Source organism: Erithacus rubecula (genome assembly GCF_903797595.1).
Source record: "Erithacus rubecula genome assembly, chromosome: 3".
Classification (NCBI taxonomy): Eukaryota; Metazoa; Chordata; class Aves; order Passeriformes; family Muscicapidae; genus Erithacus; species Erithacus rubecula.
The window spans coordinates 144,536,300-144,563,574 of record NC_136689.1 but is presented as its reverse complement, the minus strand read 5'-3'; the positions used below and the strand labels follow the sequence as shown (position 1 = coordinate 144,563,574).

Sequence of the window (27,275 nt, the reverse complement as noted above, 5' to 3'; positions counted from 1 at the left end):
GAGGGTCTGTAAAGCACCCCTAGGCCTTATCAGAAGCAGGGATTTGCCCCACAAGGGCTCTCATCTCCTACAGCAACAGTGTGGAGCTGCCACCCCTCGTGCCTGCCCTTACTCACAAGTTGATGGTGCCTGTGGTGAGAGCAGTGACAACCCAGCGCAGGTCCAGGGTTTTGAAGGGGATCAGGATCATGCTGACATTTGCTGCCAGCTCTTTGTAGCTCTCAGGATAAACAAAGTGGTGAGTGGTCTTGCTCCCAACATCTGATTCGTAGCCAGCAGTGGGGGCACGGTTCATTCTGCAGCCCAAAAATAAGAAGTGAGACAGAAGGGGAATTAGGTAAGTACATGTACATGTGAATTTTTACCAAGTTATTAGCTTGAGATGCAGGAACATGCTCCCATGGCTAAGGGGAGTGCTACATGCAGGGTCTTCAGACAGCCCTGACAGGGTGTAGGTGTCCTCAGGCAAGCTGGAATGATCATAACCCATGAACAGTAAATAAAAGCTCAGCTTTAGTGTGGAATTCCTTGGACTGAACAGGAGTGCCTACCAAGCAGGTGTATCTCTGAGCACATCCCTGCATTCCCTTTACAGTCATCAAAAGAGTGCTGAGTCCATGAGGACATATCTCACTTCTTCCTAAAGCTGCATCTTCCAGTTGGTGAGAAAAAGATTACCCTCAAGTACATCAGCCTGACTTCTTGCAGTTCCATTTCCCCCTTATCCCTACAGGTGTATTTGAATATCTAGGATCAAGGTAATATACTATGCTATGTGTGACAAGAAGCAACAAATATTCCTTATGATTTTCCCACAAAAAGGCACCAAAGTCAGTCAGTGCCAAATAAGGCACAAAGACAGTGACAAATACAGGACCTGCTGCTGACCCTTCATTTACTCAAACCTTACTTTTACTCTGTAGTATGTACTCCAATGTCCACAGATACTCAGGGTCACTGCACACACAGGGAGTGCTTTAGGTAACCTTGGGGTCAGTGGATGGAGATCTGCCCAGAGCCTCCAGGGCTCAGTTGGGAAGAGCTGGCTCAACAGGGCTACCCTACCTTATGTTGGATGTATCTCAGATCCACAGAATCAGAGGATATTCTGAGTTGCAAGGGATCCACAAGGATCATCGAGTCAATCTCTCAAGTGAATGGCCCATGCAGGGAACAGAGAGGGGATTTCTGCACTCAGGACTGCAGAAATGCCTCCATGCCTGTGTTCACTTCTGAAAGGCAATCTGGGAACACATCAGCAATTCCCTCCCTGATGCTTTAGCTCCTCAGAGGCAGAGATTTGCATATTTCTGTGGTGCAGCACAGTGCACATTACAGATCCCTGAAGCAACTTGCATGAATCCAAGGTGCTGTGCAAAACCATGGAAAAATCCTCCAGTTGTTTCTGAGCAAAATGTTGGGTTTTTTTCTGCAATAACATTAGCTCAGCTCCTGGCAGAAGCACAGGGAGGACAAGGAAGGATGTAGCTGATGAGGTAATAAGGAGTATCATACATTGCCAGACAACATGCTGCCCTGGTTAATGATAACAGGAGAGGCAAAATCTGTTTATCAAGTCTATGCCAGTCTGTGTTATTGCATTTCTCCCCAGGTGAATTACTTAAGTTTCTTCTAATTCCCTTCAAGGCAGTTATTGGTGTAGTTATAACATCCTGCCAGCCTCATGGATTTATGGAGTTCCCTGTTATTGGCTTCCCTGCCAATGACCAGTGACCCACACCATTCTGTGCAGAGATACTGGAAAAGCACGGAACTTTCTGTGTTTTACCTTCAGATTAAACAGTCAAATAAAATATGGGTGTTTCTTTCCACCATGATAAAGACAAGGGTGGCATGTTGGCCATCTTACAATCTGCCCTTAGGTCTGTGTACCTTTCCTACCACCCATGGTGGGGCTGTTGGTGCCACAGGGCAGAAGGCAGCGCTCACACCCAGTCTCAGCAGGAAGGACCAAGCAGGAACTTCCTTCTGTCATGGAAATAGATAGTCACACAAATAAAGGTGGGCTGGAACACACTGTTTGGAAGGAAAGGTGCCCCCTCAGACTCCCTGCCTCTCCCCTGCACTTGGCTGTATTGCCAGAGCACGTGGAAGTGAATTTCAGGTCACCAGAGATTTTGTGTTTGACGCACAGAGGGGTCACCTTCTCTGCACAAATTCCCACAGTGAATCCTAAAACCTTGTGCAGTCCTTTCAGATAGGGCTTAAGAAATACAAATATAAATATAAATATATAAATAATATGAATATATTATGCTGAAATATAAATTTGAGACTGAAGGTTCACTAAGTCACCAAGAGTTTTGCCCTTGCCAGGGATGGCTGGCTATGGCATGGCAGGGCCTCAGGGCAGAAGCATGCACCTGGGTGAGTTGCTCTGTATTTATTACTAGCAGCTTTTCAGTCTAGCAAAGTCTTTTCTGCACGAGTCTGGAAATGTAGGACAGGCAATATAAGAGAGTCCACACAGGAATGGGGCTGTCTCCATATGGAAGGACACAGAGTTAGGCATAAATGCACCACAGCTTCTCACATTTACAACTGGTAGGAATAATGTTGAGGGCTGTCCCTTTCCCTTCATGGATCTATAGGCCAGGTTGGTGCCTCTGCCTTTGGGGAGGTTCTTTTGGCAGGGAGCAAGACATGGAAATGCAGGAAGCAACTCCTGGTATGATCTGTGAAGATTTAGATGTCATCTGAAGACTCTGTGCCATGTTCAAGCCACATCAGAAGCCAAGGTGGCTTAACAGTTCAAACAGTGTTGATCTTCTGTTGATTTATTCCTGACTTCAGTGCACAGATTTCTACTAAGGCTTTCATTGCTGCTGAGAGAGTAATCCCACATGTGGCATTTCAGGAGCAATCCCTCCCTTCCTGCCCTTTATTGCTCTCCAAATTGTACTGTGCTGGCAGCTGTGGTGAAAAAGGCAGATGACATATTGGAGATGAACTTAGTCCAGATATTTTGGCTGCCCTCTGGTGATGAGCTCTGCTTACCTAGCTCCTGCTTGCCTTTCAGTGGAACAAAGTACCCAACCTCATTGCCTTGAAATGGAGAGGCAGTGCCATCCTTTACAAATTACCTACCAAATAGGTCACTCCTGTCCACTGAAAAGTGTCTTTGGCTTCCCCACTATAGCACTACTTAAGAATGAACTAGTGCAAGAAAGCAAAATCTACAACAATCAGTTAAATGTCTGAAAGATCATTTTTGCAGAAATAACTTTCACTCATAAGTGCAAATCTTTTTTCTCTGATACTTTTTAACACAGGCAATTATGAATTGTGCAGAACAAGTTACAGTATCAATACCTTTTGATTTTTTTTTTGTCCAACCTAAAACATGAGGTCCTATCTCCAACACACATAGTTCACACCCCTGAAACTTAGACTCTACTTAAGTACCAGGTTTCACTAGATAGATTGAGAAACCTTGCTTACTCACTTATCCCCCCCAAAAAGCAGTGGATTTTAGACAGCTGAGGAGTAATGTGCACTGTGCTGCACCACAGAAATGTTAAATCCCTGCCACTGAGGAGCTAAAGCATCAGGGAGGGAATTGCTGATGTATTCCCAGATTGGCTTTTAAAAATGAACACAGACATGGAGGCATTTCTGCAGTCTTGGGTGCAGAAATGCCTCTCTATTCCCTGCATGGGCCATTCACTTGAGAGATGGACTCGATGGTCCTTGTGGATCCCTTGTAACTCAGAATATCCTCTGATTCTGTGGATCTGAGATACATCCAGCATAAGGCAGGGTAGCCCTGTTGAGCCAACTCTTCCTAACCGAGCCCTGGAGGCCCATTGAGCATCTACGTCAAGGTAATAAACTACACTATGTGTGACAGGGAAGCAGCAAACATTCCTTATGATCCTCCCACGAAAAGTCACCAAAGCCAGCGCCAAATAGGACACAAAGCCAAAAGCAGGGCCTGCTGCTGCCCCTTCGCCTCCTCCAGGCCTTTGCTGCCTCACCTGAGCACGAAGTCGTGGCTGTCGATGTCGCGGCCGTAGCGCGCCTGCCGCAGGTTGCCCGAGTTGCCCACGACGGCGCAGCGCCGGCAGCCGGAGGCGCCGCGGGCCTGCAGCGGGTCCCCGTCGCCGGGGATCAGCCCGAACAGCTCTGCCAGCGTCGCGTTCAGGCTCCTCGGAGCCTTCTCCCCTTGCAGCTTCTGTCGGGGAGAAAAGCGCCCCGGGTTAGCCACACGGCTTCTCTGGCGGCCGGAGATGGCCTGAGGGGCTGCCCAGAGACTGCTTTGGGTTACAGAGTGAAAATAGTCACCTGGGAAACACCTTAGCTTTTTTACTTGCCTTCCTTTTTCTCCTCCTTCTCATCGGATTCCCACACTTCCTCAGTCTCTATCTAGCCACAATAGAACACGTCAAGCATTTTCTCCAAGGCTGACCTTAGCAGAATAAATGCTCCTCTGGTGTTTTATAAGCCTAAACCCACTCTGGGTCAGGTATCTTCTGTTAGGATACGTGTAAGATTTCTTTTAACTCTCCTGCAAATGACAGAAAAGTCTCTGGGGAACTGATGGAAGACAGAAGTGCCTAATATCCCTGCCACAGCTTTTGGCATATGCCAGGAGTGGAGAGGGAAATGGGAAGTGAACTGTGGAGGGACCTGCTGCTCATGCAATAAGAAATTCCACTAGAGCTAGCCCTGAGGGCTGGAGATGTGTAATCATCAGAGCCAAAAAGGCTCTGTCCTGCTCTGCATGCCCAGGGCATGGAAAGACAGGGAGGGAGACCAAAGAAACACCTTTTCCCACGACTCCCAGGAATGGCCTGGGCTAATTTGGCTTTAGTTTCCAATGTGTTCCCCTTGACTGCACCAGGAACTGTTAATTTGTCCTGGATCTGCCTGTCTCACACAAACAGGTGCAGCACTGCAATTTTTGTTTAAATTCTGTGCTTTTTGCAGGACCTTATTTGCACTGAAATGAACAGCAGGTCTTTGGAGCTCAGAGCTAGAAAATGACACTGAGAACTTGAGATAAAGAAGACAAAGAAATCCATACACAGACTTAATCTTTCCACTAAATCTTCCTAATCTATATACCTCTATATGGACTGCACAAGGTGATTAGGATGCAAGGTAATTAGGATGACCAGACAAGCACTGTAATTATGACCATGTATGTCACTATTCAATGCAAGGCTCAATTATATAAATAAAAAAGGTAATCTTCTAAATCTGTGTGTGATTAAACAAACACATGGTCACATACCTAAACTCTTGTGTGTTCTTTATGAATCAAATCTGACCTCATTTACTTCAAATATGAGAAAAACAATGTTAAAAAACCTGCAGCCTTCAAAATAATTCGAGACTTCATAGATGTCACAGAGTGTAGTACAGGTGTAAAATGCAGTAAAATACAATCTTTTTTGAAAAGGGAACTTATTTTGAGTTATTTGAATGTACATTTGCATATACCCATGTATACTCTCTCTCTCTGTAAAGATGAGCTCTCAATTGTCTTTAAGAAACTAAAGGAAACCCACCAAAATCTTATTCTTGAAAAATTCAGAACAGGAAGGCAATTTTCAGAAAATTCCAAGTACCTGGGTGCCCTTAAGTTAAATTTTCTTTTCATCCAGATTGACAGCATCAAAAAAGGGAAAGACCTGGAGTATTGATGCATTTTTGCTGCATTAAAATAGTAAGAAACATCCTGGATAGGCATCTCCATTTACAGAGCTCAGGCATCTACCATTCTTTTATGATTCTGTCAAGATTAACTCCACTGCAGCCAAGCTGAAACATGGCAACCAACATCAACCTGAAAGCAGGACACCATTGTCCTGCAATCCCTCTGCTGTACACAACTTCCATGGGAAAGACCATTATGAGACATCTGTCCTTGACTCATTTCAAGTGCTCTGTTTTGATTTCCCAGAGATTATCTGATTGAACTGTACATTTCAGGTCTAACCTTCTATCAACACTGGTTAGTCTTTGACATTTCAGCAAAACAGAGAAGAGGAAGCAACACAGCAGGTTAACTTCAAGGCATATTCAGTTTGTAAATGTTCAGACTTAACATACAGCCAGTTCCTTATTGCACAATGTTTGCTTGGCTTATTGAAAAAAGACTATTTTAATAGCATTACAATTACAAGCTGATTATAGTTTATAGTTCACTTTCCCACACCAAATTTCTGTCCTTTTTTTTTTTTTTTAGTATTGTTGTCTTTTTTTTTTAGGTTGCTAAAAACTATATTTGGAAGTTCAGATTGAGAAGTTTCCTAAATCATCTCCCATCCTTAGAAATCCCCCATTTAACATACAGAAGTGAACTAGCCAGTTTTGCATCTTCTTATTTAAAAAAAAACAAGCAAGAAAAAAAAAATGGTAAGAAAAAAGAACCCTCAGAGTTCATGCACTCCCTTTCTTTACCCATGAATGGCTCTCCAAGGTAGGGCCTGTTGTTCCCTCCCCATCACTGTGCACACCCCCACTAAGGATGAGAAGGGATTTGCTGCTTTTTAAACTTCTGAGAAGGCTTCACTGGGCTCCCCAATACCATCACACTGACAGCACTACCAAGCAGCAGCACCCAAAACTTGGCTAAGGGGTTGCAAAGGGGGGTGTGAATTCAGCCAAGGCTGCTCAGAGCTAATGGCTTGGAGTGGTGAGGACACAGCTATGGTCATGGAATCACAGAATGGTTTGGGTTGGAAGAGGCCTTAAAGATCATCTCATTCTGATACCTCTGCCACAGGCAGGGACAGGTCCCATCACACCAGGTTGCTCCAAGCCCCGTCCAACCTGGCCTTGAAAACTACCAGGGATGGGGCATCCACTTCTCTGGGAAACCTGTGCCAGTGCCTCACCACCCTCAAAGGAAAGAATTTCTTACTAACAACTAATCTTAAACCTGCCCTCTTCCAGGTTAAAGCCATTCCCCCTTGTCCTATCAGTGCATGCTCTTGTGAAAAGTCCCTGTCCAGCTCTCTTGTAGCCCCTTTAGATATTGAAAGCCAGCAATAAAGTTTCCCCAGAGCCTTCTCCAGGTTCAACAACCCCAATTCTCTTTACAAGAAAGGTGTTCCAGCTATCTTCCAGGTCTTCTCTGGACTTACTCCAAGACATCCACATGCTTCTTATCCTGGGGCCTCAAAGGAGGCAGGAGCACCTCAAAGGAAAGCTCTCCTGGTGTGCATCCTGCACCCATGGCCAATTTGGCAGCATATGAAACACAACTTGAAAATTCCAAATTATCAGCAGATAGATGAGCTTGCAGTCACTGGTGTGATTGATGCAGACAGAACATGGAGCAAGGCAGAGCCCTTGTGGTGGACAGACAAATCCAGCTGTGGGTCTGGCAGCAGCTGGCACAGGTGAGGCAGCCCTGCCAACACACAGCCAGGCAGCCTGGGCAAAGCTGGGGCAGCAACACTGGGCTTTGTGGCTTTTCTCAATTTTTTAAACTGCTTTTAAAAGATAAAGAATGGATAAAGCCCCATGAGAATCCCTTTTCCACAGCTACTAATTGTCTCATTGCTGCAGTTTGGAGGCATTAACACTCATGCAACACTTCCAGCTACAAGATTAATCTTAGCAACAGTCTGGTGGGGCAAACCCAGGTAATCTCTGCTCTACAGACTCAAGGAGAGCTTAAAAGAAAATCATCAATTTTAAAAATGCCTCTTTGGTCTTGAAAATAAGGCTTTATTATTGTTATACTTAGTGTCCTTCAATTACTATGCATCTAAGACTTGAAGGGGAAGAATTGAGGAGCTGTCAAGAGTTTGGGCTTTGTTTAATGATCTGTGTAGTAAAAAAAATTACATTCTCAAATATAAATAGATACAGGCATATATTTTGTAAATAACACACAATAATATTCTGAGTTGTACAATTTCTGACTTCCATGGTTGGTATGGGTCACCTCTACACTACTCTGACCCTTGTGCTGAGAGAGACCTGTGAGCTTGGACCACCTTCACATCCACCTGTCCTCACCATAGGAGTAGCAGCTCCAGCCCAGCTGGACTTTTGTGGGGGCTGCCAGTGAGGGTAAGAGGTGGCCCAGGACCAGGTTCTCCCCATATGTCCAAATCTGGTCTAAATGTCACAATTAAAACTAAGCAGCTGAACTGCTGGTGGGACTGGGTGAGACTGGGCACGTGGCAGGCACTGGGACCAGCACCTGGGCCTGGATTTGGGATTTGGTAGCACCTTCTGCAGTGATCTGGTAGCTACACACTGCCTTCAAAGTGCTGAGCCTTCTGTATTGCTTTCAAAGAGTCCCAGACAGCAACCCAGTTTCAAAGGAAGCTTCTGGTGATCAAAGCACCTGGACACATTTTCCTCAGGGAGCATGCAAAATGCATGACTCAGGTGCCAAGCAGCTCTGCTGCTGCTGCTTTAAAAATCAGTGCAGCTGCCCCAGCTTCCCCAGCACGTGTTGGGTGGGGATGCCCCTTTGTTCCACAGCTGAAAGCCAATTTTTAAGTCATATATTACGTTTTTGCTACAAACATAATGAGTTTGAACTAATATTTTATTTTAGGTACGGTAATAACATGACCCCAAGATCTGAGCTTTCTTCAAAGAAAAGCAAAACCCTCAAACATTGTAAGACTCGAGATAAAAGTTCTTATAACATGATAGTTTATGAACAATATGCTACAGAGAAGATTGCCAAGAAATGGAGCCTAAATTTACTTATCACAATTTCAATCCATCAACCTCAACATCTGGGTTTAGAACAGCAGGTTCTGATCTATTTTTTATACTTTCTGACCACCAAGAACAATGCATCCCTTTGGAACAAAACAAGAGACGATAAATAAATGCTGTCCTTTGTTACAGCGTGTAATTCCTGCCATGTTTCCTTATATATGGGTTACTAAACTTACTGAGAACATCCACAGCATTTGTGTCATGGTAAAACAATGGAAAACTTGCAGGTGAACCAGCTCAGGGAGGTGAGGAAGAAAACATAAACAGAAAGGAATGTATCACGTAACACCAGGTGCCACATTGCAAAAACACTCTCACAGCCCCTAAGGATAAAATGAGGGAAGGCAGAGGAGAAAGGGAGAGGGGAGGCAAGAGACAGGAAGGGTGAGAGAGAAAAAAGGGAGGGAGGAAGGAGTTTCTAACAAAATGTTCACAGCCTGAAGTGTTATTAATGCCCAGATCCTCCCTGAGTGCAGAGGAGTCCAATTCAACTTTAAGTCACAAGAAGCACAGAGCAGCTGCAGGGGTGTACATGGGAGGAGAATTTGGGCCACTATTTGCTACCTGACTAAAATAATGAAGGGACAGTTTATCAGCTGTGTATATTTAAGCAAATGAGAAGCAGGGAGCAGTGCTGACAACATCCCCCTTGTTTCCATGAACAAAGAAACAGGCAGGTATATTTTCAGGGGGTCTTCTCTGGAGCAGCCCTGCCCCATGCAGGAGGATGAGCCTCTGCAGGGATGGTGGCACCAATTCTCCCCTGCTCCTTCCCACCTGCACAGGTGGGAGCACTAAACCCAGTATACACAAACCACTTTATTCAGAGCAAGCAGGAATCTGTCCTTCTAAAGGCACATCCTACCAGGCTGAAAGTGTTCAAACTATATATTCTCCAAATAACCCATGAAGCAGCCTGGCAGCCATGGGAAGAGCTGTAAGCAAAGGAAACCACCCCATTCTTTGGTCCCAAATGTCCCTTTGTCTCCAATTCTGGTCATTAATCTCTGAAATCAGTCCTCACTGTCCTAGTACAGGAGGGATACTAATGCTGCAGGACTATCTGGATGAATAGCACTTATTCACAGCAACAGGGTGAAGGGGGAGGGAGGGCAGGCTGAGTTTGTGGACAGGGAAGCACTCTGCCTGCCTGTAGGGCAGCACATCACACAGGTCTCCCCATGGCAGGGCAGCCACAGCTGTGTAATAAAGAGCTCAGTGCATCTCAGAGCCTCAGCTACAGCTCAACAAAACCTCCACACTGTCTGAAATCACCTCCTGAGACTGAACACACAGCCATTCCCCCTGCCAAAAAGAAGTTTGAGCAATCTCAGGTTTCCTCATACCTCCTTTCTATGTACAAATATAGCAAAAAAGTCACAAATTACTGAGTTGGCAAAGCACACAAGAGTGAAGCATGGCCATGAGCAATGTTTTCTTAGACCGGCCAAAATCTCAGAATTGCTTTGAAGATGAGCCTAAAAATGAACAGCAAAAAGGGAGTTGCCCTCAGGATGCACCTGGGAATTACTTGCTGAAGAAATGACACTGTCTTGGAAAAGCTTACCCAAAGCATCACGTACACAAGGAATTAATTGCAATGATGAGGTGAGGCCACATCATGCCTGGGGTTTACCCAAAACCATCTTTCAGAGGAGTCAGGGCATCTGACTCCATCTACTACACATTAGGGCAAAGACTTCCAGTACTAAAAACTTAAAATACATAATGCAGTTATGGGGGATATCAAAATATTGCACATATCCTGTCTGCAGATTGAAAAAGGAATCTTAGAAGATTTATTTTTACCATCTGGAAAAAAATAGCTTTGATTTTGTATTCTGAAGTGGTGTATTCCCTTTGAACTTGATCTGAATTAAAAAAAAAAAGAAAAAAAAGAAAACACTAAAACATGGTTAGACAGCCCTGAAAATTAATGAACAGCTTTTGTTTGGGATGGGGAGGGGAGACCATCCCTGGAAGTGTTTAAGGAAAGGAAGGACTGGATGTGGCATTGGTACCCTGGTCTGGTTGACAAGGTGGGGGTCAGACACAGGTTGGACTCAGTGATCTCAGAGGTCTTTTCCAACCTAACTGATTCTGTAAATTGAGGAAGCACTGGTTTTGGTTTTATTTTTTTTTTCCTGTTTCACTACAAAAAGGAGCATTACATATTCAGACTTCTGTACTGAGTCCCAATCTTTTTCTTCTTTTTATGTTTTTTTTGTTTTTTTTTTTAATTACTAGAGAATGCATTGAAATCTCTTGCTTAAATCAGTCAGTTCTGAGTGCAGAATGTGGAGTGTCTTTGCTCATCATGAGTAACCTCATCCTCTCATTACTGAGCTCCATCTGGGGTATGCCCACTCCTTTGAAAACTGCCAGTTGTTAGATCAGCTCAGCTCCCTGGCGAAACCTCAAGCCAGGGCAAGGACCTGAATTTACCATCTTCCCTTCTCAAGGCTCCAGCAAAGTCCAGACAACAAACAGAAGGAACAGAAGGAAATGTGTCTGAAAGTTGCAAGGAAAACCACAAGCAATGGGAAATCAAAGTCATGTCCAAAGGGCAGGTGAAAAGATACAGCACCTGGAGTACTTGAGACTCATTGCAAAAAAGGAGGGACTCATCATAAAACAATTTACACAGCATTTACACAGCAATTAAAGATGGCAGAGTTCAGTGGCATTTATTTTTCAGCACTAAATGCAACAGCCAGTGGAGTGAGAAGTGATAAATCTGATACAGCCTCATTCCCACAGCATTGACATCCCCTCCAAAAACCAAATGTTCCCACTGCAATGGTGGGTGCCAGAGATGGCCTGAAAGCCCAAAATTCAACAACAAGGGTTGTGCTTGCTGAAGGACACCAAGTTGCAGGCTGTAGTGTGTTCAGAGAAAGGCACAGGGGACTATTCTGGAAGAGGGGGAAAGCAAGTGCAATGAAACTGATTTCACTGGAGTTGCAGCAGAACCTGCACTTTAACACCTGGGCAGCACAGCCATGAGTAAATCAAACAACTGATGTCTTGTTTCAAGAGAAAATCAAAGGGGCTTTTGTTAGGCAAAACAGGATGCATCTTTTTCCCTTCTGTGCTTTATAAACAAGACATCCACTCGCTTTCATGATGCTTAAATCAGATTTCAAGGGGTAGCTGGACTACTCTGCTCAAGGGTGCACTTGGGGCTGTTCTTTCCAAGTGATCCACAGCCACCCATGAGTTTTCTGGATCTGTTTTACACCATCAGCCACAACAGAGAATGTTCTCATATGCATGAAATTAATAATTTCCTATTTAATCCTGATAATTGACATATTTTATGGTGGGGAGAGCCCTGGGGGAATTGCACACTTCACAATTAGTTTGATTATCCACCCTGATGAATGGCAAAAAGCCCACCTGAAGCAGAAACAGAGGAGTTATGAAGCCTGGTCTTTGGAATAGAAGGGAGAAAATGACACTATTGACATTTGCAAATTCTGGATCTACCACCTAACTCTGTCAGGGACTTCTCTAGCTTGGAAGAAGTCAATGTGCACTCCAAGCCCCTCTGAGCTAAACAGCAGCACAAACAACTTCCTTCCAGCTATTGTCAGCTGAGACAGCAAATGCTTTGGGCAGAAAACATCCTTCTATGTGCCTGGCATCCCTGGAAGCCTGACACCCCAAAATCCAGGCTGTATTCACACCCCCCCACTTACCAGCCACCACCTGTAGCTGTCTTCTGGGATCAAGGCATTCTGTGAGGTCAGGAAAGGTTGCATAGTTGAGTTAAACCTCTGATCAAACCAGAGGGAATGTCCCAGCTCCGAAATGCACGTGCGGCAGCTGCAGGGCCTCCTGGGGTACTTGAAGAGTTTTTGGACATGCTCTGAAAACTGCACCACCAGATGTCTGGGGTACCAGGTGGTTGTGGTCACCTGGTGTGTGTAGTTCAGCAGAAATGACGTCACTGTGATGAGCAGAAAGGCGAAGGTGAACATTTTCACATTCCTCCTCCTCACCACAACCATCTTTGCCCCGTGGGTTCTGCCCCCACAATGCAGGTCCAATGTAAGGCAGAAAGGAAAGGCTGCAGGTGCCTGCCAGTCACCACCCCAGGCTCAGGCTGAACAGATTGACTCCACTACTTCCAGCCATAAGGGAGAAGCTTATCTTCCCCAAAAGGGCTTAAGAAAGGACAAGCTGGATATTTCCTTTCACCTCCTCGTGGTGCTTCCAAGTTCCTTCCACCTGTGTCCTGTTGCTGATCTCTCCTGATGAGGGTTTACTGAAGACAGACCCTTGCCTTTCTGCATACAGAAATTAAAACTCAGGTTTTGTGCTCGAGAGCAAGCCATACATTAAAACAAGCAAATTGTAGGAAGAACTGTGTTCTTTCTCTTGGAATTCAGTTCTTGAACGATCAGATCATTTGGGGTTGTACTTTCCATCACAGAGATGTGCACTAATATCCATTCAAGCCATGGAGAGAAGTTTGCAACCTAGAGACACACAGACAAAAAAAGAAAGAAAAATAGTCAGTTGATTTTTTTTTTTTCCATTCCTCTCAACCTAATTGCTCTGCTTTTCCCTCCCCATCCCAGAACTTCTGATCAGGTCAGAGCCCTCAAAACAGCAGCCCTGTCTTCAAGCTCTGCTCAGGTATTTGCACACTGAGGAGTGTGAGGGTGAAATTTTGGAAAAGGCAGAGCATGGACCTGTGGACATTGAGTCCCCTTGTATTGAATCAGCCTCCTGGCTCTGTTCTGACCTTATTTGAATTACAGTTTGTAGCTATTTGAATGTCAATGACTCACCTCCCTCCTTCAGGCTGACCTTGACAGCCAAAAGATACCAGCAAAGTATTCATAACTCAGAGCAGCTGAACAGCAAGCAAGGAGGGAGGAGCAAATAGGGAGGAAGATGAATCAGTTCTTTTCTCTTTCTTTCCCCACCCAGCTTAATTTCTTAATTGGGGTTGGATTTGTGATTAGAGAAAGCCAAGCAAAACCAGCTCATATGTCCTGGGACAAACAGGGGAAGTCAAAGTATAAATGGCCTTTGTTTCACATGGAAAATTGTCCTTTTTTCTGTCAAGGAAAGGCAGGTGATAGCAGCTTGACCCCAACCTAGGCAGAGATGCACAGAGCTGTTTTGGAGGTACAGAGGGACCTAGACCTGTTCTCCTTTCCCCTCCTGGCGTTCCCTGACTGGCAGCAGTGACTTAAACAAGTTTTTAAAAGTCATAAATGAATCTGTTCATCCCACAGGGTTTTGTGGGAATGCCATTGTGGGACAGACATTGTTTAGTGGGAAGAAAAACACGTTGTTTATAAAACTTCAGATGTTTACAAAAGGTCCCAAAAGTGCCATTCTTAAATAATAGTCTTTGTTTTGTTTGTTGTTTTTTTTTTTTTTTTTAAGGTAGGTAAAAAAATCAGAGAAGCAACCATGTCAAAATATGTGCAATTGATTAACAAGTGAAAGCCCAGCAAGAGAAGTCTCATTCACTGCCAGCAAAACTGCAATTGTTAGCATGAAACCTCATCATTTTAACCCATTCTGTGCATGGCATTCTGCAGGACCCCCTCACTGCATCCCCCAAATGTGCTGTTTATCCAGACAGGAGGGAAGTGCAGCTGCAGCATCCCCAGCTTTGCTGCTGGCTCCTCTCCTGGGGCGCTGCGAGGAGTTGCCCCAGGCCAAACAGCTTTTCCAAGGGGTTTGACACAGCACCTTGGAAACAGCTTGGATTTCAGAGGTGCTGTGTAAATATTTAGAGAGTCCCATACAGCCATTTCTGAAAACAACAGCCTCAGGCCTCAGTTTTAAGACTTTGCCCCAGGTTTCTCCTCCTCAGCACGTGATGGGCAGCATGTGCCTTTCAATTCGCTGATGTTTGCCAAATGCCTCGAGATTTATTTTAAGTCTGGCCCCTCCACAAGCATTTATAGCAGCTCAAGGGCTGACAAGTGGGTCAGGCTAGATAACAAAGGGCTTTATTAACCCCATCTGCTTGGGCTCCTTGCACCAGCAAATCAGGCAAACAGCCTGCATTCGCTTTAATGTTGCAGAGGGAAGTTTTTACACTAATCAGAAATCTACTGAAGTATTCCCAGGTAAAATTCAGGAATCCCAACCTCAGAGATGCGATGGGGATGCTGCCACTGTGCCTTGGAGAGTCAGAAGGGGAGCTCAGAACAGCCCAGTGCACAGCCCCATCCACACCAGCTGCTCTTTGCTGCAGAAGAGCCCCAACACATTTGCTTTCCTTGCCTGGATGTAGCTGTGAGTCTAAACAAAAACACAGCCTCTAACAACCCTGAAAACAGCTGAATCCCAGAAGCAAATTGATTTTCCATTTATGGAGTGGATAATTCAAGAGCTGTAATGCTGGCAGGTCAAACCCCCACTGCTGTCAGTGCTGGGCAAGTCAGTATTTGTAAACACAGCTCCTGCTCTTCTGCTATTTTTTTAAGAGAAGGGAGGGAGATTATCCAGCCTTTCTTGGGAAAGCCTATAAAATGGAGAATTGTTGATAAAACAGTTCTGGCCTCCAAAACAAGCACTCATTTCAACAGATTTACTTATTTATTTATTTACTGTAACTCAGCTAAGGTTAAATTGATATTTATAACTTGGGGAGGAAAAAATCCAAACCCAAACCAGTGTTTACACAGATGATAAACCAGAGTTCCTAAGGCCCTTTTCCCCTGTGGATAGGAACACTGGATATTCTATTTTAATTCTTATTACTTATGGTTTCCTCTGAATGCTCATGCTTCCTATAGATACTTATGTTAGATAAATATACACACACACACACACATATTATATATATGTATATGCTGACAGAAAGGGTCCAAGGGCTATATATTTCATTTAGGGCCTGAGAAAGAGGATGACTGAAATCAATGTAAAACATTTTTTTCAAGTTCAGTGTCATTTGGAGCTTTTTTTTTTTTTTCCTTTCTTAAAACATCTGGAATATCCAACCCAGGCATCACTACTTTTATTCTTCACAGCATCTTGTACCACATCTCAGACTATCCCTGTGTCTGCCTCCCATCCTCTGCTCACACAAGATGATGCATAAATCTGTGCAAGGTGCTGGGAAGTGGAAGGCTGGTGTGGGAAACCATGCAGGGATGGCAGCCCCAGCTGTCAGGAATGTTTCACTTCTGGATACTACCTGTGATAGTTAAATTAAGCCATTACAAGTAAATATCATGATGCCAGCCAGTCCTTATCACCATCCCTGCCATGATCTCAGCATTAGCTCATCTGTGAACAGACTGTTTTGCCCTCAGACCTAGAAACAATTTCTGGGGACTTAAGGTAGGGAGATTTAGTGCCCAGCCCTCTCCCACACACAGCCCCCTGAGAGATAAGCAGAGCTTAATTCTGCATGCCTGCAGCTGTGTCTGTGCCCAGAGATCCCAGCTCAGCCCATGCCAGCAGCAGGTTAAGCTACCTTAAGAGATTGGGTGCTTAAGGTCTTATTTCTGGTCTGGATTTTGCCTGCTCCCTTCCCACTCCCCCTCTTTTAGCCAATGTCATTGTCCCCCTGTAAGGCACCTTGAGCACCCTGGGACAGTTCATTTATGCTGGTAATACCCAGAGATGTGCAGTACAGGGAAAATGCAGAGGGTCATGTCCCAGGAAGACCAGAGAGGCAGGGTCAGAAGAAGAGACAAATTCCTCCAAACTCTGTTCTGAGTGTAAAGTGGGTCCAGGGTGGTTAAATGATCAAAAGTGAGAGTTGAGTTTAATCTTCTGCCTACATTTGATGCTGTAAAAGATACCAGTCAATTGTGATTGTCGCTATTATTTTCTCATGTTTTAGAAAAAAGGAACAGAAAGAGCATTTCCCCCCCCCTTTTTTATTTTTCCTCCTCCGAGGTAGATTTTATTTGCATTGTAAACTCACAATGTAAAGAATGTCCCTGGTCCCTTGCCAATCTGGTAATTAACAAAGATAAAAACACATCGGTTCAATGGACTAATACAAAGCAATTATTAACACCTTAAGGAACTATTTTTTTTTTACAAATCCATGTACAAATGCAATGTATTCTCACTGCACTTGTCAGGCTCTCTGACAAAAACTCATCTGCATACAAAGCAAATCTGCACACATCTCCCACAAAGGAGCACAGAAAGCAAAGGGGAACCTAAATAATGCCCTGCTGCAGCTGCCCCCAGGCCCATCCCAGGAGCCAGGAGCAGCCCAAAGGGCACGAGGGCAGCTGGAACAGGAACTCCAAGAGGGGCACCCTGCCTGCATCCCTCCCAGGGCTGGCCCTGCACAGCCTCAGCCTCAGGCATCAACCTCACCCAGCTGAGTCGACTCTGCCTCTGGGACTGAGATCTGTTGCTGCCTTGGATATGGGCTGCAGGGAAGGGCATTTGGGCATTACACAAGTTCTGCTGGTCAGCCACACAATATTAGCACAATGGTTATTTCTTTACAATTTCTTCTAATGGATGGGCCTTAGACAAAATGCATGAAGAAAACAGCAATGAAAAAGAATTGAGAAAAAAATCACCATACTTCTACTACTCATCCCCTCACACTGTAAATGTCCCAGTACATTGCTGTTTGGCCCTTTTTTAATGCCTACTTTCCTAGCAAAGAAGTGCTTTGTATCATGTTGAGGAGATCTTTGTTAGCTCGTGTCAGATGCTGATGGTTCAGATGCAGCTCTTCTGGTCTGTAACTCACATTGAAACCCTGGTGTGAAACACACTCTCTAGCTGAAGTTGCCAGCATTTTCCAGACCCAGCATGTCAGCCAAAAGAGCACAAAGGCAACAGGGAACAGCAGCATCCTGGCACAGAGACATTGCCAGTGCTCCATGCAGGGCTTGAGCAGCTCAAAGGTCCCAAAATTTTTTAAAACTCACATATCCACCTGCCCTGTCAGAACCTGGGAAAGGACAGTGGGACCTGCTGCAGCTCTCATGACTGATGGTGGCCATCACACACCCCTTGGACATCCCACAGTATTTTACAGCTGGAAACTCTACACTTGAAGAGTAAGTTCAAGATTTGCTGCAATTTTGACTTCAAGAGAATGTGCTGTGGTAGAAAGGCCTCAGCAGCAGAACTGCAAGTGCCCATTTTCAGAAGCACAGCTCAGATTCCTACCCTGTAAAACCTACAGAGATTAAGCAGTTTCTCAGCTAAACCACTGACAGCTACATTGTTATAAATTTGGCAGCACAGACAGTATGTCCCTAAGCATCTTTTCTGTCATTTGAGGACTTTTTTCCTGTCCACACTTCTTGTGAGTAACTGCTTGAGCAGCCCTTGGTCTCAAAGTCCTGGCCTGGGAGAGGATGGGAGGTTAAATCTTGCCTTACTGTACCCACAAGGGCCCAGAGCAGCCATGAAAGACTCTGTTCTAGGGCAACAAAAAGCTGGTCCCTGGAAAAACACACATAAATTCATCCCTCAGGTCTGTGCTAGGCCTGGAGAGAAACAATGGAGGGAACTGTTTCACTCCAAACCACAGGCTTGTCTGCCCTAGGCTGGCTCATCACCCCCTGCCTCCCCCTGACCAGAGCTGGCTGACATTTAGAAAGAAACACTTCATTGGCCTGACACCTCACCAGGGACCTCTGAGCTTTTGTTGGGTGAGACAGCATGTGAATTACAGGAGAATCAAGCAGAGTTGAGCACAAGGAGTGAGTGTGGATCCCTGGAAGTCTCATGGGGACACTGCAGGGTGCTGCCCCTGCCCAGCACAGCCCCTGCCACTCCAGCCTCTTCGATGCTCTAGCAGGAAAAGGTGAGCCCTGCCCTTTTAGGGCACCAAAAGACACCACACGACACAATTTTGGAAAAGCACAAGCTGCCATATCCCTTTCCCATCTTCCATCCATTCATCCATCTATTCATCCATCTATTCATCTATCCATCATCCATCCATCCATCCATCCATCCATCCATCCATCCATCCATCCACCCACCCATCTCTTAATTACATTATGGATTCCATGTAATTCCTCCTCCCTGGAAGTGCTCAAGGCCAGTCTGTCTGGGGTCCTGAGCAGCCTGGTCTGTGGAAGGTGTCCCTGCCCACAGCAGAGGAGGCTTGGAACTAGATGATCTCTAAAGTCCCCCCCAACACAAACCATTCTTTGATTAATTCAAATCAGCTTGTGTTTCGTCTCTCAGAGCTCACTGGCTCCTTTCTCCTGCTTGTGTTTTGTCTCTCAGAGCTCACTGGCTCCTTTCTCCTGTCCATCATTACACCCTCACAGAGATGGCATGTGTGCTGCTGTCCTGTGTGCTCACAGACAGAAAGGCACACCCAAGTTTCACCTGCCATTTAATCAGGGAGAAAATGATCTGTAACTCTTCTGCCCCATCACTGACCATGCTGAGAGGCATAAATCTGGTTGATAGTCACTGTCAAATGGAATCACAGCATTGAAATCAGGCAAAGTGTTGGTATATTGCTCTTACATTTAATAAAATGTTCACTCCAAGCAACTCAAACTAATCATATCAGCATTGCCTGGAAAACAAAAGCATTCAGGAACATATAAGCTATGAGAGAAAGTGGTTTCAGGAAAATTTGAATGCAGCAGCTCCTCCGTGCTTCCTGAATGTGAAGCCAGCTATTGGGCAGTGTTTCATCCATCACAGTGAATAGAAGAAAAACTGGAGATGGTTTATAGAGCATAACCTGCACAGCATTTTAGGTGCCAGTGATTAAAAAAAAAAAAAATCATTACACTCTTGTGCCTTATCAGTGAGCAGCTTGGCAGCAGGCTGGGGCTGGCCAGGTCAGTAGGGAATCTCCCTGGTACTCTGACACAGCCTGCCCTGCCTACATGCTCTGCGTGGTCAGGGTAAGCATGCAAGATGTGCATGGGATCAACAGAAACCTGGGTGGGGAATTTTCATCCTGTTGCCTCAAAATAAGTATTTATCTTAGCAGACTTTATCAGGCTCATTGCTGAGTGGTCTGGAAATGAGAACTCCCTTGCAGTGTTTGAAGAAAGGGCTGGAGGATCTGGCTTGGAAAAGGTCACAAGTCTGCCCTTATCCCAAGATAACAGAGATAAACAGAGAACTGTCATCCCTGCCACCTTCCATCATGGTGAAGACATTTCTTCCTCCACCACATCCTCCTCCCTTCATTCCAAGAGTTCACTCCTGCAAAGGCTGGAAAAAACACAGTGTTAATACCCAGGATTAATTGTGCTGTCCTCTATGGGCTACACTCTGTACTCATGACTTCAGGCCAAGTGGGAAACTTTGCTTTGAATGGGGCTGCAAATGCCATGAAAGATTATCTGGCTCCAAAATCTTCATGAGGTTCAACAAGGGCAACCCCAGGTATCAATACAGGCAAGGGGATAAAAAGATTGAGATCAGATCTGAGGAGAAGGACCTCTCCTGTGAAGAACAGACTGAGAAAGCTGGGTTTGTTCAGCCTGGAAAAGAGAAGCCTCTGGGGAAACCTCAGAGCAGTTCCTCAGTGCCTAAAAAGGGCTTAAGAAAGGTAGGGAGAGACTCTTCAGTAGAGGCTGTAGTGACAAGATAAGGCAGAATTATTTTAAACTAAAAGATGGAAGATTTATACTAGATAAAAGGTAGATTTTTTTTTGTTTGTTTTTTTACAGCAAGTGGTGGAACACTGGAAGAGGTTTCCCAGAAGGGTGATCCCTGAAAGTCTTGGAGACCAGGTTGGATGGGACTCTGAACAAAATGATCCAGCTGATCCCATGGCAGAGGTGCCCCATTGGACTAGATGATCTTTAAGAGTCTTTTCTAACCCAAACCCCAATTCTATGATTCTGTGATTCTAAGAATTAAAAATGCTTATGATCCATTCTACTATCCCAAGAAAACTTCCTCCTATTTGATAAATGTCATCTCCCCTACCACCATCTCTTCACACAGCCTTGAGAGAGGAGTGAAATTGGGTTTGGGGTGCAGGGAAAGGCTGGGGAGAGCCCAGCTCCCTCCACTGAGGCACCAGCTCTGCAAGGATGCCATTCACCTGGGTACCACTTATCATTTAGAAACACATGAATGTCTGGGGCTGAGGAGATAAACTCATGATCAATTTACTTCCACTGGGAACTATAATGTGAGTAAGTCACCGTTCATAGAATGGCCTTTTGTTACTGCAGCCAGGCTTGGTACCAAGCCAGGTTCAGTGAAGAAAAGAGCACTGGTAATGCACCACAGCTTGCCAGTGGGAGTTTTGTTTTAAGTTTTCCAGGTCATTACAGTGCCAAGGGAGCACTCAGCTTCATCTTCATACCAGGAAACAACCATGAGATAAACTGGGAGCGGCCAAAAGGCCTGAACTTGTTGATGAATTCAAATTTAACATGCAGCTCTACTGCTGACCTGTTTATGGTCCATTCCTCTGGCTCAATCCTCAGTTCAAATATTTTCAGGACAAAATAGGAGCACTGGAATGACAGAACTGCCCAGCCAAGTTGTGAACAGCAGCATTTACGGCCAAGAGGCTGGAGTCTGCCAGCTTACCCAGGGATGTGTTGAAAAACAACAGTGGAAAAATAAGCTGCTGGTCAGAATGTCTTCCACAGCCCCTGTCTTGCTAGAAAGTGATTTTGGAGGAGCTCTACCTCTTTGCACACACTCCATTAATCAGCAAACAGCACCTCTGCTTCCCTGGTGAAACTTCATTTTCTTTTATAGATTCCAAATCCCCTTTCCCACAGACACACTGATGTTTTAAATAGCAAATACATTGTCACAAGTTCTTAAAAAATACTCTTTTCCTTTCTTATCCTTTAGTTTGCAATGCTGGGCAGACACATAGGTTTAGTCTGCTGGGTGAGAGCTTTTCTGTGGTGGGCCAATATTTGCCATGGGTTAGGATGGGATTTTTTTGGGCTGCCAAGAGTACAAAGCTGGGACAATGAGAAGAAAAATTTTGTGGTGAAAATCCTAAACTAAAATTCACTTGCTCACTAGAATTCATTCACTCTATCTCTGTGAATTGCTGTACTTCCAAGAGTTCCTTAAAAACATCCAAGCAGACAACTGGACACATAAAAATTGCTGTTTGATTCTGTTGACAAACTTTGATAGCAAAGTCCATGGTGGACAGACTGCCCTTGTACTTCCCCATCCTTCCCAGGCCATTGCAAGATTTGTAGGCTGTGATCAAAGCTCTGGTACCCTTTGCTTGGGAAAGAAGAGTTATCAAAGAGATTTCCAGGACACCTATATGTGTTTGCACCTAGAAGAATTTTTAAGTGGTTCATGATAGGACAAGTCTAGAATTGGAGCTGGTAAGGAGTTTCTCAAGCACAATTTATTTTTATTTCTGTCTCGTTTCAAATCAGTTTGTCAAAATTAAATCTATTTTTTATCTTGATTTGCTCTATTAAAGAAATTTTCAAAAAAAAAATCTTTCACATTTTAAATGAAGACATCTACTTTCATTTTGCAAAAGCTTTTTCTGGAAAATGTGTAACTTTTGGTAATTAAAGGAAAGCAAAACATTTAGAAATTCAAAATAGAACAAAAACACCACTGCCACCATCACCACCTTCCAAATAAAAAACACTCCTTTTATTCATTGTAAGAGAAATTAAAAAACCCACCCATTCCTTTTGATTTTAGCTTCATGTTGGGATGACTATGGATTATTTTTTATTTAAGTCCTGCTAATTCACCAAAGACAGTAAGAAAACTACTTTCATGCAATTCAAGAACAGAGTGACTAATTAATGATAGTAGCATTAGTAGAAACAGATGCAAAATAAAATTACTGAAAAATAGTTTTCAGTACTGAATCCTGTAGCTGCATTTGTTTTAATTTTATAGCATTACAGGTGAGGATATAGGATTATTTCAGCCTGTAGAATACTCAGAACTAAAGGTGTGCAGTGGGTTGGCCCTGTCTGGATGCCAGGTGCCCAGGCTGGACATGAGGGCAGCTTCTGGCAGCTTCTCACAGAAGCCAACCCCCAATCTCACCACCAAAACCTGGCCACACAATCCCAACACAAAGTGGAACCCAACCACAGGTGCTTTGCTACACCATCTGTGAATATCCAGCTCAAAAATATTCACCAAGCTATTCCTTGGTTAAAGCTGTAGGGAAATGTATGTGGCTATAAATACAGTTGTTTATGGCTTCAGAGAATGTGTTGAGAGGAACATTAATTTCTGATACTAAGAAAGTGATTAATGCACTGCAGGGGATCTCATGGCATTACAGTTCTGAATGCCAAGGCAGATTAGATGGCAATGATGATATTGATGATATTGTCAATAATCCTAAAACCCTAATCAAACCTAGGAAAAATGTTTCTGTGCCCATGTGAGCAGCTCTGAGTCTCTTTGCTGGGATTCCTGCCCTGAAGCAATACCAGGCAGCTGCTGGCACTGTGGGCTGTTAACTGGAGCTCAGATGATGGATCCTTGTTAAACCAAGAGTGTTTCTCTCACAATCGATGGCTCCATCTGACACAGCACTGCATTAAACATTTATTCATTGGGCACACTGAGTTCACTCTGGGTAAGATTTAATGACACCACAGGGATTTTCTCATTCATTAACCTGGGATTTACATTTAGCCTTTATGGTGCTACAAAGGTGTCAAACTACCCACAATTAAATTCAGAGGTGTTTTAGTATCTGTGCATAGTCTGGACCTGGCACCCACTACAAACCTTGTAAGAACAGAATAATACTTCAAGTTTTTCATCTGCTGTGCACACTATGATAAGTTTGGCAGCCACAGAAAGTTTACAAGAAGTCTATAAATAATACAATAAATTATATTAAAGATATAAGTAACACATTTGATAATTAATATACTGTGTTAAAATCCAGAATTGCAAAGCCATTAGGCAACCACTTTAATTGATTGATCACTTATAGGTGTACTTGACCTGAGTGGATCCAACTGCACTGGGTGCTTTTGCTGCCAGCCCAGGCATCATCCTTGTGTGAGATTCCTATTCCAGTTTTTGCCCTGCATCTACAGAGGTGACAGTCAAGAAAGAAATTAATTACTCAGGCTGCCTTTTGTCCAGAGGACTGCTAGATCTCAGGTTGTCTCTGATAGCTGATGGATACAGGCAGCTGCCCAGAGCAGGGCACATGAATATGGCTCTCAGCACACCACTGGTGGAAGCTTTGCTCTGAACTATGTGGGCCTGGGTACAGAAAAAAACCCCAAGGTTTCAGTACAGAAGAAATATTGTCTACTTGTGTGGACTTTTAAAAGTGTTTTTAGAAAACAAAGATTAGCATACATCAAAGTGGCACACAAAAAGCTCCCCATAATCCTGAATATGAAAATCTGTCAAGAGCTGCATGCAAAATGGATTTGCATACATCAGAGCTGAACATACAGCACTCAGCTGGGCATCCTGAACTGCATTAAAAATGGTAATACTGAGGTTTTGGATGCTGATAATTGAATGTTGGAGAAGCACACACAGACAAGCACACAACTATGGCATCTTTTCCACCTGTCTTACTTAGATGGCTAAAACATAAACAGGGAGTCTGCTAAGGTAGCCAGAAATCCTTGAATATTTAAGGGCTTCCTTGTTCAAAGAGAAATTCAAAGTATCACTTAGCCATACAGAAATAATTAGCAGAGGAAGATTCAATTACTTTAGTACTTAAATTTTCAATTCTAAAATGGTATCATTGATTTTATAAAAGGAGAAATTTTCACACAGGAAAGTGGTGACCAATTCAATACTGTTCTGGTCTTGCCCTCTGCAGTGCTGCCAGCATTCTAGACAGAAATCAAGCTGTAGCAGGGCAGATGCTAAATTGACCCTTTTGCCTGTGACCAAGAGGGGCAGAGGGGAGATCTCTGTCCTTTGGGCTCCTGGTTATTGAATCAGGATGGGGAAGCCCTGGCTGCTGACTTTTTCCCAGTAATACTTTCCAACATCTTCCCAGTTAGTGACACATTAGAAAACCAAGAACTTCTTCTTGTGCATCAACAAACACCAGTCCTACATGGGCTGGTTTGGTGCTTGTCAGAAACCTCAGCTTCAGCCTCAGTGTCACTGTCCTCAAGTGATCATAACTGTAAGAGCCCTTTGTCAATACAAAACTCACAGCAGGGCAACATCTAAAGCTGAATTCTGTCCTTGGGTTCAAGATCCCACCTCCCATTCACACACTGAGAACAGGATCCCACACTCACTGCAATATCCTTTCCCCACCTAAATCATCCCTCCATTTTCAGTGGGATAGGGAAGCTTTTCTTTGGGATTGCAAGGCTTTGTGCATGTGGCTATTGCAATGAGTGTGGGATCCTGCTCTCACTCCAATGAAAAATCTCATGATAACTTTTAAAATGGAGTTTATGAAAATGTCACCACTCACTCTAGAAATAAAGCTTCTGGCAAGTTTTAATGGGCACACTGTTAAAAACTAACAGTCCCCAGTTACCACAGGCAGCAGAGCCCTGGGGTTTTGGGTTTTCTCTTAAATGAGACACCAATTTGTGTCCAAAAGTTTGCTTGAAAAGTGGCAGCTACAAGATTTTTATTTGTGTTTTGCCTTTATTAAGGAAAGGGAAAAGAAACTTTTAATTAAAATCTCTCTAAGATATGAAGGAAGTGTATACCAAGAAACTCTGAGAAATGCACTGTTCTGCTTGGCTTGGTTTTAAACAGGGTAATATGAGTTTTTAATCTTTTTACACCACGCCTCTCTTGTTCAAAAATAAAAAGTGGTAAAAAATAATGACTGCATCCAAAGGGAAGTCATTACAAACAGAAACTTAAACGTTCCCAGAGGAGAACTGACCTATGACTTCGTATGGAGGAGATGCATCAGCTGAAGGGCACCATTGTTTTTCATTTCCTCCAAAATGAGATGTGATTTCCCAGCCCCAAAGTGTTGTCACACTCAGCTACAGAGGGATGTTCCAGGACTTGGTAATTGCTGTTGCTGGGGAGTTTCCATCCTTAGGAAAAGAGAATGGATACCAGGGGTTCCTGTCCCTCAGTGATTGCTGGATCTTTGTTTGAAAGATGAAGTTTCCAAGTTCCCAGTTCCCAGCAGCACTGCTGCTGAGTTGTTTGCAAACTTGCAGCTGATGGAAATTATTCTCATTTTCAGCCTGGTGTATTTCTTGCTTCTGAATTTCATTGCCCCTGCCCTGGTTTATGTGCATGGCAGATTTGGTGCATCCCTCATTTCCTCAGTGAGGGAAGTGCGAGATGCTCGGCAGGGAGGCTCACAGTGACAGCACAAAGTGATCTTTTCTGAGTTTTACAAATATCTGCACTCATTTCTGTTCATGGAGCTACCAGCCAGAACAGCAGCCAAGGACAAGACTGCTCACCCCTCCGAGGCACTCAGAGAGGTGCAGCTCCTGGCTGGCACCCCAAACTGAGATGGTTTGGCTTTCGTCCTGGACGTTTGTTCATAGACTCGTGGGAGGCTCAGCTGGGTGAGGTGCTGAGAGGTCTCCTCCCATGCAAAGGCAGTACTAACTAGTCACACATACTAATAGATGACCTTTTAACTCCTCCCCCACAAACAGCCAGTACAGGAAGTTCTCTTGCCTCTCTTAAGTGATTAGTTATCAGTACCAAATCATAAGACAGCAGCAAAAAATGTGCTTCCCCAAACTCTTATTTAACAGTCTTAAAGGACTGAAAGAAGAAACTGAAAGAAGACCAGCCTTCACTGCTGCAATCCTCTCAGTCCTGGATAAAAATTAAACTCTTTGGGATCCCCTCAGAGCATCCCCCTGCAGAGTCTGTGAGCTGAAGCTGCACCCTGGCTTGCACAGCAGTACAGGGGGAAAGAATCATAGACTCACTCAGGCTGCAAAAGACCTCTGAGATCACAGAGTCCAGCAGTTAACCCAACACTGTCAAGTCATCATTAAACCATGTTCTCAGGTGCCACATCCATATGTTGTTTGAACATTTTCAGGGATAGTGATTTCCTTAATTCTCTGGGCAGCCTATCCCAATGCTCAACAGCCTTTGTGGTGAAGAAATTTTTCTTAATAGCCAATCTAAACAAGCCTATAAACATGCCCTGGCACAATGTGAGGCTGTTCCTTCTCATTCTATCCCCTATAACTTGGGCAAAGAGACTAAACCCCACCAGGATATCATCTCCTTTCATGGATTTGTAGATAAAGTCTCCCCTCAGCCTCCTTTTCTCCTGACTAAATGAACCCAGAAGGAAATGCCTCCCTGATTTTAGATACAGGCAGCCTGGGAAATAAGCTCAGCCCTATTTACAGGACATGACTGTGCTGGGAAAGACAGGGAAAGTTCTGGGATGCCATTGTCCAGGCAGTCCTGGGGGGAGGAGCAGGCAGGGTGGGCCACTGCACACAGAAATCTGCACAGAGCCCACAGAGAGAGCAGGGCTGCACTCCAGGGACACTGATCCTGCTCTCATGCACCTTCCAAAATGGCTAAAGAGTGCTTCCAGAACTTACCTTCACCCTCACCTTTTTACTCCAAGGTAATGGAAGACACAGGAGAAGGTACAGGGAAAGAGGATTTGCCTGGATTAGCAGGAGCAGGAAGGGTCTGGGTGCAGGTTCACTGACCTGCTGGCA

At 44.3% G+C, this 27,275-nt stretch overlaps 1 protein-coding gene across 3 annotated transcripts in view; it reads right to left on the bottom strand.

Moving 5' to 3' along the window:
* The window catches only part of ST3GAL1 (ST3 beta-galactoside alpha-2,3-sialyltransferase 1), a 72,272-nt gene that overhangs the window by 9,651 nt on the left and 35,346 nt on the right, over positions 1-27,275 (bottom strand). Inside the window, exons 1-4 of one of the 3 annotated variants that reach the window (XM_079302194.1) lie at positions 13,422-13,439; positions 12,423-13,205; positions 3,999-4,195; positions 117-296 (exon numbers count right to left, since the gene is read on the bottom strand). In XM_079302194.1, coding sequence (XP_079158320.1) covers positions 117-296; positions 3,999-4,195; positions 12,423-12,734 — 689 coding nt within the window. In that variant the 5' untranslated portion in view covers positions 12,735-13,205; positions 13,422-13,439. The other 2 variants (XM_079302193.1, XM_079302192.1) reach the window with 2 other exon arrangements.